This window comes from Nestor notabilis, unplaced genomic scaffold (genome assembly GCF_000696875.1).
Source record: "Nestor notabilis isolate BGI_N333 unplaced genomic scaffold, ASM69687v1 scaffold7295, whole genome shotgun sequence".
Classification (NCBI taxonomy): domain Eukaryota; kingdom Metazoa; phylum Chordata; class Aves; order Psittaciformes; family Psittacidae; genus Nestor; species Nestor notabilis.
In genome coordinates this window covers 8158-23018 of record NW_009930559.1, presented here as the reverse complement: position 1 = coordinate 23018, position 14861 = coordinate 8158, and the positions used below count along the sequence as shown (strand labels likewise).

At 38.9% G+C, this 14861-nt stretch overlaps 1 protein-coding gene across 1 annotated transcript in view; it reads right to left on the bottom strand.

Annotated features, from left to right (window-relative positions):
* Positions 1-14861, bottom strand: part of LOC104406476 (adenylate kinase isoenzyme 5-like) — a gene marked incomplete at its 5' end in the record, with an annotated part of 23178 nt that overhangs the window by 6757 nt on the left and 1560 nt on the right. Inside the window, 3 exons of the mRNA XM_010015453.1 lie at positions 1498-1686; positions 4605-4721; positions 5743-5906. Of these exons, the coding sequence (XP_010013755.1) occupies positions 1498-1686; positions 4605-4721; positions 5743-5906 (470 nt within the window). The remainder of the gene's footprint in view (positions 1-1497; positions 1687-4604; positions 4722-5742; positions 5907-14861) is intronic.

Here is a 14861-nt window from a genome sequence, read left to right as displayed (position 1 = left end):
AAAGAGTAGAAAGCACATATCCAGTTCTGACTCACAGGCTAGGCAAGTCCCTTAAAGAGCTAATGAGCTGCAAGCTTTCAAGAAAAGACTGTATGTTGTAACACTGCATAAATTGCATAGGAGATAGAGCAGAAACTCACATCTGAAGTATTAAGGAAGGACAAGGAGAGTCCAGGTCAAGTGAAATAAGGCAGACCGTAAATGCAAAATCCATGTGAAAGTATTTAATGCAGTTTCATCCTCTCTCTGGGGCTGTCACTTCCTTGATGCTTCAAGAAGGGAAACGCTGTGGTAGGCACAGCTCACTGAAGTAAGAGATACAGAGAGTTCCATTTTCCTTTGCATCGTGCTGTGTTGGCGTATTGGGTATTGTACTGAATTCTTAATTAGACACATCCTTGCAATGTTGGCAAGGAAGCTCATCAAAGAAAATACAAATAAAACCAGATAATGGTTCTTAAGCTTAGAAAAAGAAAAGCAATTGGGGAATTTTTTTTTCTGCCACTCTAGAGCTTGCCTTTGGTGCAGTTCTTGTGGGGTTGGTGAAGAACACAAATCAGGACTCTTCCTTTGAGTATTATTTTTCTCAGGACTACATCACTCACTCTGTTCTCAGGTCAGGATATGGGTGCATAAATTAGCTGCATGTTTCTCTTTTGGGAACTTTGTAGAGGAGAAAGGTTTGGGATCTGTGATTTGCATGTTTGCTACAGCCTCTAGAAAAAGCTCCCGTAACATTTCCAGAAACTATTATTGGATTTTTTCCCTTCTAGGACAAGAAGGATCAGTAGGACTGGATCTTTCTGTAGCTGAACATAAGGGACAGTTTGCCAGCAGAGAGCAGAAAAAATTATATAAAACCCATAAACTTCCCATGTAAATGAGTTCACAGATGTGCCAGCATATACAACAGTTAATTGCACTGATGGCATATTTCTTGCTTCTTTCTGCAGTTTTGATTAGAGAATAAAAAGAATGCTTTAAATATCACATCCTGAGCAGGTGTAAACTGAGGTAATTCATTGAAGTTAGTATAACTGTATCATTTAAAGGATCAGCAGAAAGATCTTTCTTGTATGCACGTCTGTTTTATTTCAGGATATACACTGTCAGTTTTGTAAATTTAACTAAACGGCTTTGGATTAACGTAAACTTTCATCTTAATTCTGAAGGCCCTATAAATAAATAAATCCTAATACTTAAAGAAAAGCTTTCCAGCATTAATGTTTAATAAGAGATTCTACGCAGATAAGGTAGTGATTCAGGATTTGTTCTCAGATTCAGGCTAAATTTGTGGCTTATTCTTTCAAGTTGTACTGTGGAACTCAGAAGTTTGTAGAAGTTGTAAACAAACCAGGGGAGCATAAGACGAGAACAAACTGGAAAGTGCAGAAATGAATACAGTTCATAAATGGTTTTGTAACAGTATTTTCCAAATACTGTTCATGTGATAGAAGTAAAAAGCAAAAATTTAATTAAAAAAGTCGAGCAGTTTACCTTGCATAACTGTGTCTTCCTTTCGTAGTATGCAATCATAGGTTTTGACGCTTGGTAATAGCTTTCGATTCCTTCCTTGATGGTTTCGGCACTATCAGTATGCTGACTGCTCTGATTTCTCATCAGAAGGCGACTGCTCATTGTTTCTGCAGAGCAGTCCAGGCAGAACACAAGTTTTGGTTCCCCAATCTAAAGACAGAGAAAAACATCAAATTTTCAAACCACTAGCCTGGTAAAACTGGCTTTGTTTGGATAATTTTAAAACAAAATGCTACTGAAAAAGTCATCAAGGAATTTATTAGCAAATTACTTTTGAATTTGTCTATGCAGAAATTATGCTTATTTACAAACAACTCTTTTTGTAGCAGCACTTAGCAGTATTCAGGATTGTATCAAGGCTGTTTGATTGGGCTTTACACATACATAGAAAAAGAGATAAGATCTGAAAAATGCTGGCTACTAGGACTGTTGGGCTGAGTCTAAAGGGATAAATTCCACTCCATCAAGTAAAATAAATGTGTTACAGAATCAGAGAAAAGCAACGTGGTAATTTTTCTATGCAGTTATGTATTAAATTCTTCATTGATGCTCTCAGGCTTTTTCTTGTTCCTTCCCTTTTTAGCAGGGATTAGAACATCTTTTAGGAAATAATAAGTCTTGAGAAAAGACAACTGCTCTTCGCAGTAGTGATCGCCAGAAATTCATGATTTTGCCATGGCTGCAGCAAAGAAAGTCTAAATGACTGACATATTGAAATTGTCATTGCTAAATTTGTTGAAAGCTCTTAAAGGAAGAAATATTCTAAAGGTAAATATTTCATGCTAGGCCTTCTGAATTTGACTGAGGATGTCTGGATTATGTTGACCTTTCCACCACCTTAATGACTTTCTAGGAGACAGCTGAAGTCAAGGGATTATATTGGACAGTTCAATGGCAGCTTTTATCCACCCATTTTTTCCACACAGCTCAGAAAACATTAATGCCATTAGCAGCAGCAGTATTGGGTTTGGGGATTAAAAAAGCCATCAAGGCAATTTTAACAGTGCAAAAGACTTATATCAGGAAGTTAAAAAAGATGTGGGCTCATACGGTGACTCAAACAAATGTCCTTTTTGTATAACTGGAGTAGGATGGTGAGAAGTTATTTCCTCCCAGCTCCACATGAGGAACGCCATGGTCTGATCTAAATTATAATAGAATAAATAAGAAATGATTCCTTTCATTAGTTACAGTCATATCATCACCTCACAATGAGGATATAGAGGAGTCCACTGAGTGGCAGGATCAGATAACAGTATCCTGTCTGACAGACCAGGTCTGATTTGCTTTTGAAAAATCTGTATGTTTCTCTTAAAAGTTTCAATGTTGCTGTTCTCTGGAATTCAAAACATTACTGAAATGTCATTCTGTCAAGTTCAAGAATTGCAAAGGTAAAAGTAATCAGTTATTAGAGCAATTTTTATTACTGGTTGGTTTTTTGTTGGGTTTTTTTTTTGTTGGGTTTTTTTTTTGTTGTTGTTGTTTTTTTTTTTTTTTTTTAAGTTACTGTTTTCCTGACACAATTTAGCTTAAAAAAATGCATTATGTGGGAACATCTGCAGGAATCCAAACAAGTCTAACGTATTGGGTCTTTACTCTGTCTTACTGGATATCTTCTACCTGCTGACGTGGAACTTGTAATTTAATATTGTTTTCTAATTCCCACTTAGCAGAATGTCTGAGGAGGGAACAGAGACACGTGCTTCTCTAGAATTATGGCTAGGTAAAAGTACAGAAAAGAATTGAGCAAAACTGGCCAGAGACTAAGCTTACACAGACTTACTGAGCAGCTTAGAGCCAGCCAAGATCACTCTGTGAACACTGAAGCGCGTACATGGATACAACAGGTTGAGTTGGCACATTCAAAATTACCACTTGGGGTCCTTGTACTTTACTCCAAATGTCAAAGGCAGCTCAGGGCTACAGGATCTTTTGCTCTACAGTGTCTACAGGAACTGAAGGTTTTGTTCTGGATGCATCGAGCTGTTTGCCTGGCAATGCCTCAGTCCAGGGCACTCCAAGCTCTTAAATGCTACTTTATAGCATACACCAGTATTCACAGGACGTGATGCGTGTGCCTGCCAGAAAAGCAGCACTGCTGAAATAGACCCTCCTTCTACATGAAATGAAAGAAATCTCCAATGTCTTTTTAACAGTCCATGACATTTTAGTAAAGGAACTAATAGACTGACATTTCTGTGAATGGTGTCTATAGCAAATTCTATTACCCATTATTTTGTACAGCTTCTGATGCCTACATCTAGCTAGGCTTTTGTGATAATCAACTAACCGAAGCAGCAGTTCAGGGAGAAACCAGATGATTCATGAAAGTTTTATTACCTTTTAAACTTGAATGGGAAGTTTGTCAGTGTAATCTGAATATATACTTAACTGTTTCCTCTAGCTAACCAATAATTTTCTCCTAAACCCTGGCAAACTCATTCACAGGGCTTATATAGCGTATTTTCTGCAGATTGAGAAATGTACAGCTGAGACTTCTCAGTAGGTCTTAGCACATACTGAGGAAATCGATAACTCTCTGAACTGTCACGCAGTCACTTGCAAAACACTCTTTTTATGGCTATGCCACCTCTTACTCATCACAAACATAAAATCCATGTTTTGCTGTTTCACAGTGGTAGCACGCTCTAGAAGAGCCAGCTCAAGGGTAAGAGATACTGACTGAAGTTATGTTCTTTCATGAACCTACCTCTAATAGAGCTTGATGAGATTTTCATAATAAGTACAGCAGCCATCCACTAGAATTAGAAAATTGATTCTAAAAATGGTGCTTTCCACTACATGAGAATTGTTTCTGGTTTATATTAAATTTGGTTAAAATCAGCTTTTACTTCTCCTGGTATTAGAGAGTCTGTGTAGGTGAGGGCAAAAGCTGGAGTTGCTATATTGATGGGGTGCCCAAGTTTCAGTGATCAGCAGCACAATGTTGTTGGATTGGCTCTTTACATGTCCCCATGGCAATCAGCTAAAGATGGGGACCCAAGCAGCATCAGAAATACAGTTGTATCTTAATAGGAGCTATAACAGCATTACAACTATACGGTTACCTTGCTCTCAAATTCTTCTGCTTCTTTTAGCTCCTGGGGATACCCGTCGATCAGAAAACCTTTTGTGTCCCCTAACTTGGAAATCATGGCTTCCTTCAGTAGCTCTAGGACAATACCCTGCATTGGAAAAAAAGGGAGTGACCTGGTTAATAGTAAGAAAGTCTGATGCATTGTTTGTTACACTGACTTTAGTCCTAGGCCCTTGAGAACTGCCTTGTTTTGCTAAAAGCAGGCCCTGTAAAAATGCAGGTGTTTTTCTTGTCCTGCAACCATCCGGGCATGCTACTTTTTATTCTCTCAGGCCCAGCTGTGCTACACAAGTCTAGTGTTGCAACCCATCCAAGAGTTCCCAAAGTGTCCTCTAGATAGCTGGGAATATTTCATGGATTCAAAATTAGTACCTGTGAAACTCCGGGGTACTGTTGCAGCGTTTTCCAATCTGATTGCATTTGCTATGTCATTGATATAATTATACTACATGGAAAATGATCAGAGACCCCATCTAACCAAACACACTGAAGAGCAAAGCAATCAAAATCAAGACTCAGCACAGCTTTTAGTTTCCCCCAAGCAGCACTTCCCAGTGTCTTTCATTAACAAACACATTCTGTGATCTAACCACACTTGCTGAAGACCCACCAAGAGTTAGGGCTGTGGACCTGCTACGTGAAAGTCAAGTCCAGCTGGGAACAACACACTCTGTCTTCATAGTCACCATTAAACTGCAGTCCAGCTACTCTGGATGCAGGCCAGCTCTGCAGGGAACTGCTGCAGGTATTGTAAATCAGAATAGCTGCCAGGAGGACCAGCTCTGAATCTGAAATGGGAATCTACAAAATTGGCATCAAGTTTCTGTTTCCTGTACTTATTCTTACATTTTGCAATGCATAGTGCAGCGTGTGTCTCACTGTATTTCATGACTAATTTGTTGCCTCTGTGAGTCTCAAATGCAAAGAAATACTGGCAGAGAAAGGAGAAAGAAGTGCCACAGATCTGGCAATGAGGAAACTTTTCCCTCAAGTTGCAGATTAGTTTTACTTAAATCATCAGCTCTAGTCTCTTATTGCCACCCTTTTAGACAATCTACTACTGCTGCCTTTGTTTAACTATTAGGACCCCAAATAAAACTGTCGCTTACGCCAGGCACAGGTTCACCACAGTCCGTGATGTCTTTGATCAGTTTACTTCTCTCTGACAATGATGATAACTCATTTTGGAGAAGGTCACCAATAGACAGGAGAGTAAATCCATATTTCTTGGCTAACTGTTCGCACTGGCTCCCTTTGCCAGAGCCAGGCCCACCTTTGAGAGAGAAAAATATATAGAATTAGAAAAGATTTCTAATTTCTCATACTATAACAACCAAGAAAATGGGAGGAAATTGATGAGACTACCTATTTCATAGTTTATTTTTTTTTAAAGGCAGTATATAGAGTAGAACAAGTGATTTACTTCCCTTCTGACACACTACGCTGCTAGCTCAAAATGTGCACAGAAGTCAAAGGAGTTAATAACAGTGTGAAATCTCTTGCAGAAGAGAACTTGTTCCTAAAACACCATTACCATGTAACAGGAAAACATAACAGACAGACTGCCAGTGGGGAAGGGTATTTGACTCAGTGTATGCTCAGCTTGATAGCTGTAATGAATATGAGAAACTAACGTTCACTGCATCCTTGCGAGGGAAATATTTTGCCCCCATTCGTGTAATGGAAAGGTATAGGTAAAGAGATGGTGAAACCTGTCTCTGTTACGTGGGATGCTGTACACATAGGTGTACAGTAACTAAACCCTTTTGTACTATAGAGAACATAAGAGTAGAATTTCACTGTGTCCCTTTCCCTTGGAAAGCTTTCATGTCCTGGCATGTCTGCCAATAACTGAGAGCCAGGTAGTGAAGCTGCTCAACGCTGACAAAGGGTCGGTCATGCCCTCCGTGCAGCTGTGGTACTGGCTTGCTCTTCAAGCGTGCTGCAGGGAAGTGCAAGAATTGGCAACAAAAGGCACATGGAGACCTTGTTGTCCACGTCCACAACTGTAAGAAACAGCTGGAAACCAGCGCTGAGCCAGGCCCCGGGGCAGACACCAGGAGGGGTGCAGGCAGCTTCATCTCAGGTGAAGCTGCTCAAGCCATTTTACCACAGGCTGAAGGGAAGGCGTCTGCAGCCAGCCCTGCCCCATAGCTGCCGGGGGTCTGTGGGGGACAGGGAGGGCAGGGTGGTGACTGGTGAACCCTCTAAGTGTTGTCAGAAACGGCACCTCAACCCTCGCTGCTTTCTTTGAGGGGGCAGACAGCACCACCTCAGGTGACCAAAACAGCCCTTTTTCTGCGGCTGTCTCAGAGGCTCTGGACACCTCTTTGCTCTGCAGGTGCCAACATTGCCCTGTCCCACCTCCTCAGCGGAGGTGCCTGCTTTTCCTTCCTCAAGCTGAAGGCCAACCGTGTGAAACACCAGATGCCTGTTTTGTCTCTTGCTGAGTGACAGCAGCCACCCCAACCTGGCTGCAAAAGTGGGCAGCCCATGGAAATGGCTGGAAGCTACTTCTTGGGGATCCTGTGGCTGTGGCATCCAGAGCGGCCGGTGGAGCTGAGGTGAGTAGGGCTGAACCGGGTGGGGGGCTGAGGCGCCATGTTGTTGCTGGTGGCGGAGGAGACCAGGAAAGCAGATTTCCTTTGTGACAATAGCAGGATTTGGAGAGAAATTTCAAGGTGTGCTGCAGTGTTCTTACATTCTTTGATGGATCTTTCCAGAAGATCTACTGCTGTAGGTGGTAATTATACCCTTGTAGAGAGACAGCTCTCAAAAGTAGAGGCAAGGCCAAGATAAAGAAAACAACCTATTTAAATCATGCTTTGTAAGACGGTGGCTTCTATTCCAAACAACTGTTTGGACTTGCAAATACGTACTACGCACTATTATGTGGATATAAGATGCTAGAAAATGTGTGATTTTTCCTTTTTGTTTATTTTTTCACAAGAAATATAGGAGTAACGTTCACAATAGAGTGAATTTGGCACCATCTCCTCCAGACTTGAACTTTCTTCTGATTTTTGCATTCAATTTAAGAAATAATTTCTCTGAGCATATAATTTCCAGAGAAGTTACAGCACTGTAGCTGAGAATAAAAAATGGGCCATAAGGAGGTAACATCAAAAGAATTTTTTTGGTATACTGTAACCTGGAGTCTTTTACTTCAGCTTCACAAAGACAATTATCAGCCCATGGTGTGAGAATCACACTTGTGCTACAATTTTAGCTAGAAATACATTTGTCACAGTCTCATTCTCTTGCCAGTGTGGGCTGCATGTTGCTTTTCTGTTGCTTTAATAAGACGAATATTTTTCTTTTGTAAAAGCACTGACTGAAAGAAAATGAGGAATAAATAAGAGTGGCTACAGAGAAATAGATGCAGAGAAATTGTAGACAAATAACCTGTAATGTGTAGTCACAATTTTATTTCTAGTCTGTTTTGGTTTCTTACATTAGTAAGTTTGTGTGTGTATGTTTACACACAGCTTGTTTACATTCTGTCTCCTGGTCTTGAATATACTAGCAGTGCAGTAATTGCATCCTATTTATTTGGTGTATATAAACAGTATTAGAGGAAAAAACCAGCTATGAAGATCACTTTATTCTATTTCTTATATAACTATTTCTTGCTGAACATGGAGCTGAGTAGAAATTTCATGTCTCTTCATATACTAAATAGACTAGATCCCCTTTTTGATATAACAATACAAGGACAATAGGACAATTTTATGTTGGTTAACAGGTAAATATTAAGGTAAATATTGATGTGTTCTATAATAACCTTTCTCTATTAGTATTTTAAAAGAGAACGCTGTGAGAATGGCATACATACAAGGCATACATATGACATACACCATAACGAGAATTACTCCAAAACATTAATTAAAATTGACCATGTTTATTTCTTTTATAGAAGAGTTCCAACAAAGCTGAGATTAAAATGCTGAGCTCCTTAAAGAGGAAAAGACATAATTAAATTACAGTTATATGCTGAAAATGGTAATTTTTATGGCAACTGCTATTAATTTAGTGCCATTTGATGAGAAGCAAAGCATCCTACTGCTTGATAAATGTGTATGACCCACTTACAAAATCTTGTGCATTCTTATCAGCGAATGAGATGACAGTTCTTGCTTGGCCTGATATGAGAAAAGGCTGAATGCCCCCAGGAAATTCAGCATTTAGGGCCAAATGTATACTCAGTGTTTACATCAATACTAACTTACATGCCTGAAGTTAAAGTATTAGTTAATGTCTCATGTCCTTCTGAAGACTATTACTTAATGTGACTTAAAAAGAGCTATTTAGGTGGGAAAGAATGTGAAAGTGCATTTTGTTTTTACTGATTAAATAATTCTTTCCTGCTCACTCAGAGTGCGTACTTAGAGGGCTGCTACAAACCCAGCTTTAACAGCAAATTAACCATGCAGTCATGAGCGTTACTATCAGTTTGTAGTGTTGCAAAAATTGTATTTTGCTCTTTTAGAGGGTCTCCTTACTAAATCTACGTATTTTTCTAAAAAGAATGAGAGAAAAAAAAATAATTTACTTGAAGAAAGTTTATAAGGAACAACAGCTGCATTGAAATTATAAACAAAAGCTAGCACAAAGATATTTTCAGTTAAAAAGGTTTCACTGCAACTTGTTATGCTGTTTTTCAAACAGAAAAGAACTTGAGGCATTGAAAAAGGTAGTGATGTTTTCCCAATGGCTCAATTGTTAGGAGGAGCAAAATATGTCCCCACTCTTGTCGCGAAGGCGTAAGATTCTTTGAGAACATTGTCATTTTTTCTGTATGCTGTCATCTTTTACTCTGCCTATGAATATTTTGGGGAAAAAAAAGATTGTGTTAACAGACTGATTCATGGTAACTTGCTGTTCAGATTAATCATGTTGTCTTCTAATTTTCATATATGACATGAAGGTAGAGTTAAAGCCTTGAAAATGACCAGAGGAATTATGAGTGTTCTGTGACCTGTAGGAGAATGTAGAACTGCCAGCAGTTCTTCAGTGTTAGCATGCTTTTGTACTATGCTAACATTACTAAGCACAGACCATATTGCTTAAAAATTCATTCATTAACTTAATAAAAATAAGAAGTTGCAGATTAAGAAATTGAGCACATTTTGAGTCAGTGAGACTGTTCTTGGAAACGGAATCCTTTGTGTGTCCCTTTATGCTTTCTGATACAACAGTAAGTGACATCTGCAACCAGGGTACCAGACAGAGCATAGAAATTAAATGTGGTTCTGGATACTGCTTTTCTGCAGACAAGGCTGGATTAAAAGATTTACACACTCCCTTAGTGCAGTTTTCCCTTCCATTATGTTGATTCAGCTGCCTGTGAAACTGTGTAAGGGGATCTTCTGGTAAATAACTTTCTGGCAGCGCTACTGACTTAGGTGGTCACCTTTTCCCATTTAATTATTGACTGCAGAAATGCTTTATAGGGAGTACTTCAAGGGGAGAAGAGTAATCTTTGTGGGTAGGGAGAAATGACAATCACCCAAGCAGCACTTCTGAATGTTTAATTGCAGCCTGCCTCAGATCAGTGAAAGATCTCAGTTTAAGAAATGGAGACTCTTACACTTGCTCTCCCTTATGCCCCAATCTCCCCCAGACTATCACAGATGCAAGCCTAGGCATGTGATTCAAATGTACTGGTCTGGCCTGGAGCACAGCATCACAAGCAGATGAATTAATGATGCTAGAGGGACAGGAACAGATGAATTAGTGATGCTGGGCCTGCTGTTGCGAGTGAGCAGGGACAGGAACAAGCAGTATGAACAGTTCATGAACCAGTTTTGCTGCCAGAAATATTAATAAAGCAGAAGTGTCATACAGACAGACTGGGATGTCTCTATTTGAAACTTGTGAAGTATTACAAGTTTATCATATTCCAAAATACCATGAACATTTACATAAAAAGCCAGCAGCAGGATTTACAAGAGAGTCCCACCTTTCATTTTAAAATGTTTCCATTTCTAGGTCTTATTTTCACAATGAGTATCATCCCTGGATCATGGAAAAGTGCTTGCAGGGGAAACCTAGCTGCATAGTTGGCTGGAGTCTCAGAACTGAAATCAAAGTAACCCCAGTCAAGTTATCCTTTATATGCAAGCTATGATTTTGGACGACTTAATCGGTTTGACAGTTCTATCAATGCTACTTAGATTATTTATAGAAATAAAAATAAGCCTTAGCCTCAGAATATGGGATTTGGAGGCTTCTCAACAGCACCTGCTCTGTTATTCATGTATGATTTTGATCTGAGAGAAATCGTATATGAATGATACTATTATTTAAAAACAACAACAACAACAAAAGCCCTCAGGTGGTTTTCCTCTCCCCCACCCCTACCTCCCTGAAACATGATTTTAATCAGAAAACAACCTGGCGTATATGTTGGCAGAGTGATGTGGTGTCCTGGAACACCGCTGAGTTTTCACCATTTTCTTGAAGTAAACGTGGTGTTCATTTCATGGCAAGTCAGAGAAAGCAGCCTTCATCAGCTTCTACTGTTAGTGTTTGGACTGACTGAGGTTTTAGTTATCGGCACTGCTCATCCTGTGCCTATCTGATTTTAGAAGGAGCTGTAATACAGGAGCTGTACTGTAATTAGGTTGGAAGGGACATCTGGTAAAATGCCCTACTTGAAGCAGGGCTAAATTCCAACTTAGATCAAGTCATTCAAGGTCTGACATATCTTAGACAAATGAAGTTTTATGATTTGTGATTTTTGGGGTGGTTTTGTGTGGGATGTTTTGTTTTTTCTTTTTTTATTTTCTTTTTTTATTTTTTGGGGGTGTGGGGGGAAGAGGAGATATGTTTTACCTGTAAGTGTAAGAGGAGATAATATCTTCAGAGTGTCAGCTAAAAGGCTGGTCTTACATTGAGTTTAAACCATTTGGTTCATCAGCATGGCAAAGATTCTGCAGAAGAAATTAGTGACACTGACTAAGTTTTAAACACTATGTTTAAGAGTGAGGAGTTTGTCTCTGGTCCAAAGTTCAGAAAGATTCCTGAAACTTTTCTGCTTCGGTTTCAGCCTCAACCAAAGCCAAATGTGGTTGGCTTGCAATACTCCTGTAGAGGATAGGGAGGGGTAGAGCTCCTGGTAACTTTGTGACACATGACAATTTTCTGGATGTGATATAGAGCATTGCATTACTTAATAATGATGAAATCATATATTGTTTATTGTGGTTAAGATGTATGTTTCATGTTGCTCTGATGAAAAGAGTTTTCTTGGTTGGTGGTTTTTTATTATTGTTAGTTTTGTGTCTTTTTTTCTTTTGTGACTGGCAATAATTACAAGTTTTGAATATAAGCACATCCCCCAAATTTCTTTTCTCTTGTTTATTTTTTCTCATGAATTTTACTTTCCAGGCCAAATTTAACTTGGTTTTCCTCTTTTATTACCCTGCTGTTATTTCCCATATTTTTGAGTTGCTGGTTCTGTGTCTTTGCTTTGCTGTCTGGATAAAACATTGACATTGTTGCTTAATTAATCCAAGTTGGCTGTTATTCCAATTAATTCCTATGTTAGCTCTAATGTAAATCTTTACTAATTAGATTTTTTTTTTCTTTCCCTTTTTGGACAATTTTCAAGAGAAATCAATGGGGGAGGGAAATTGTCTGCTCTTTTCCCCCCCTTTTGTCTTACAAACAGTATCTCAGTTTGTCAGCTCTGGCAGATGGTGTGTGTGTTTCAATTAGTTTGCAAACTACTTGAAATGCACATCTTTAGAACTCTAGTTTTAAAACAAATTCATAAGCAGCTTAGTATTTCCTCATGAATACATCTATGTAATGAGTAAACATACCTAATAACACCCAAGATAGTTTTTTCCCATTCAAGTATATACAGCAGCATGCTTCAACTTATCTTCTCTGCTTGCTTTCTACTCCAGGTCTCATGGGCTGAACATTTCTAGTGCTGCCCAGTGCAATGTAGCACTAAGCCACTGAGAGCATGTGGTGTCTATTCTTTCCCCCTCGCTCCCCTCACGCATGACAGTTTTGCTCTCTTCCTGTGAGGCTTCTTCAAATATTTCTTTTGTCCTTGCACAATTCACAATGATCAGACTTCAGCTCTTGACTGACATGTAAGACAGCTTTACTGCTAAGGCAAATAGAATGCATCTGGCTATTGTGTATAATGTTAAACCTGGAGTATATGTGGGTCAACAAATGATTCAGGCAGATTTACCTGCCTGAAATGGCCATAAGGAAAAAGAGCTTGTGTGCACTCCAACCTAGCACCAGCAAGAAATCTGTCTCTGGGAAATACTTACCTAGATGGAGTTAAATCAAGATTTTGCAGCCAAATGAGCAACCACAAAGATCTCGTGATGGTCAAAAAAATTCCAGGATAAAAATATACCCTCACTTTTCAGATCAGACTTCAAGAAGCTTTTTCAGGAGTGGGAGGATGAGGGTGGGGATGGAGTATTTTGGGAAGAAGTATAAATCATTCTGCATAATTTGTGGAAAAGTAACCCATGTTTGTACTTACTCACACTTTTCATAACACTTTCAACAAATAAAACTTAGAATTTTGATTAAGCACCATTTTTCCTCTGTTCCTAGAAAGCATTTACTAGAAAGTCTGAGGTGGATTTAAGAGCAGCAATAAATAGGGAAATAGTATGTTTTCCAGTTTGACCTGGAAGACTGCTAGTATATGGCCTATAAAAAATTATAAATAAAAATTAGAAACCACTCTTTGAAAAAGAAAAAGCAGTCCAGAGGTAAATGAAAAATATGTCTTACTATGGACAATTTCAGAGGCAAAAGTTCTTGAGTGTCTTCACTTTTTTTTTAAATTTAATCTATTTGTACAAAACCAAGCATAATTTTCCAATAAGATATGTGGGGCAGAGAGAATGAGAATTTGTCACTGTAGTGAACAGCAGAAAGTTGTACTTCAGTAAGCATGGAATTAGAGTTTGCTTAAAGGCTGAAAACTGTATTATGCATCTTTCCCTTAAGAAAAGTCTCCAACAAACTCTTCAGGAAGCTAATTTTACTTTTTCCAAACACATCCACCATTTTTTTCCACTAGATTGAGTCAGCTTATATTTGGTTTAATATAGGATAAGATGAAAGTACAACACATGAACATGCTATCTCTTCACAGAATCATTTAGGTTGCAAAGAACCTCTTGTGATCATCTAGTCCAACAACTCTGTTATGCCAGGGTCAGCTACAGCAAGTTGTTCAAGACTGTGTCCAGTCGGGTTTGAAACATCTCTAGGGATGGAGACTCTACAGTCTTCCAGGGCAGCCTGTTCCAGTGTTTGACCACCTTCACAGTAAAAGAAGTGTTTTCTTGTGTTCACTTGGAATTTCGTGTATTTTAAATTGTCCCCATTTTCTCTTCTCCTGTAACTGGGCACTACCAAGAAGATTCTGACTCCCTCATCTTCCCTCCCATCAGGTATTTATACATATAGGTAAGATCCCTTGGAGACTTCCTTTCTCCAGGTTGAAAAGTCCCAGCGCTCTCAGCCTCTCCTCATCTGAAAGATGCTCCTTTCCCTCAAATATCATTGTGGTCCTGCACCAGACTTGCTCCACTAAGTCAATATCAGTCTTACACTGGGGAGCCCAGTCTGGACCTGTACTCCACATGCAGCTTTGCCAGTGCTGAATAAAGAGGAAGGATCATCTCCCTCAATCTGCTGGTATTTTAATGTTTTTTGATGCCGTCTGAATTCTGAATAAAACTTCTGTTCATTTATGTCTATTTTCAGATATCACTTCCCCCACCCCCCCAGGAAAAAGAATGCACCAAGTGACTTTTATATATAATTACCCATATTGGCGCATCCTTCCTTAGGTCCTTGCAAATATGTGGTTCCTGCTCTACATTGTAAAACAGTTCTGAAAAACTCTGCTTGATACAAAAGCAATTATTCTTTCCAAGTAATTAGTAGCAAGCTTTAAGCTGAAACTTGTAAATACTCTGGTTATAATTTGTTTTAAAAGGCTGTTAAAAATTTATGCTAATTACAAGTCTCATTTATATAATGATGGGCATTAACATGGTGCTATTCCTCTGTGGACTTCCAGAAAGCAATATAAACCTTAAACCTGCAAAGCCTCAGTGCATGCTAAGCTTCATGCATGGTGATCAGTCCATTGACTGTTTAACAGCATGTTGAGCACATGCAGAATTGAAACCTATATTTAAGAGTTGTTTCACAAATGAAGAGGTGA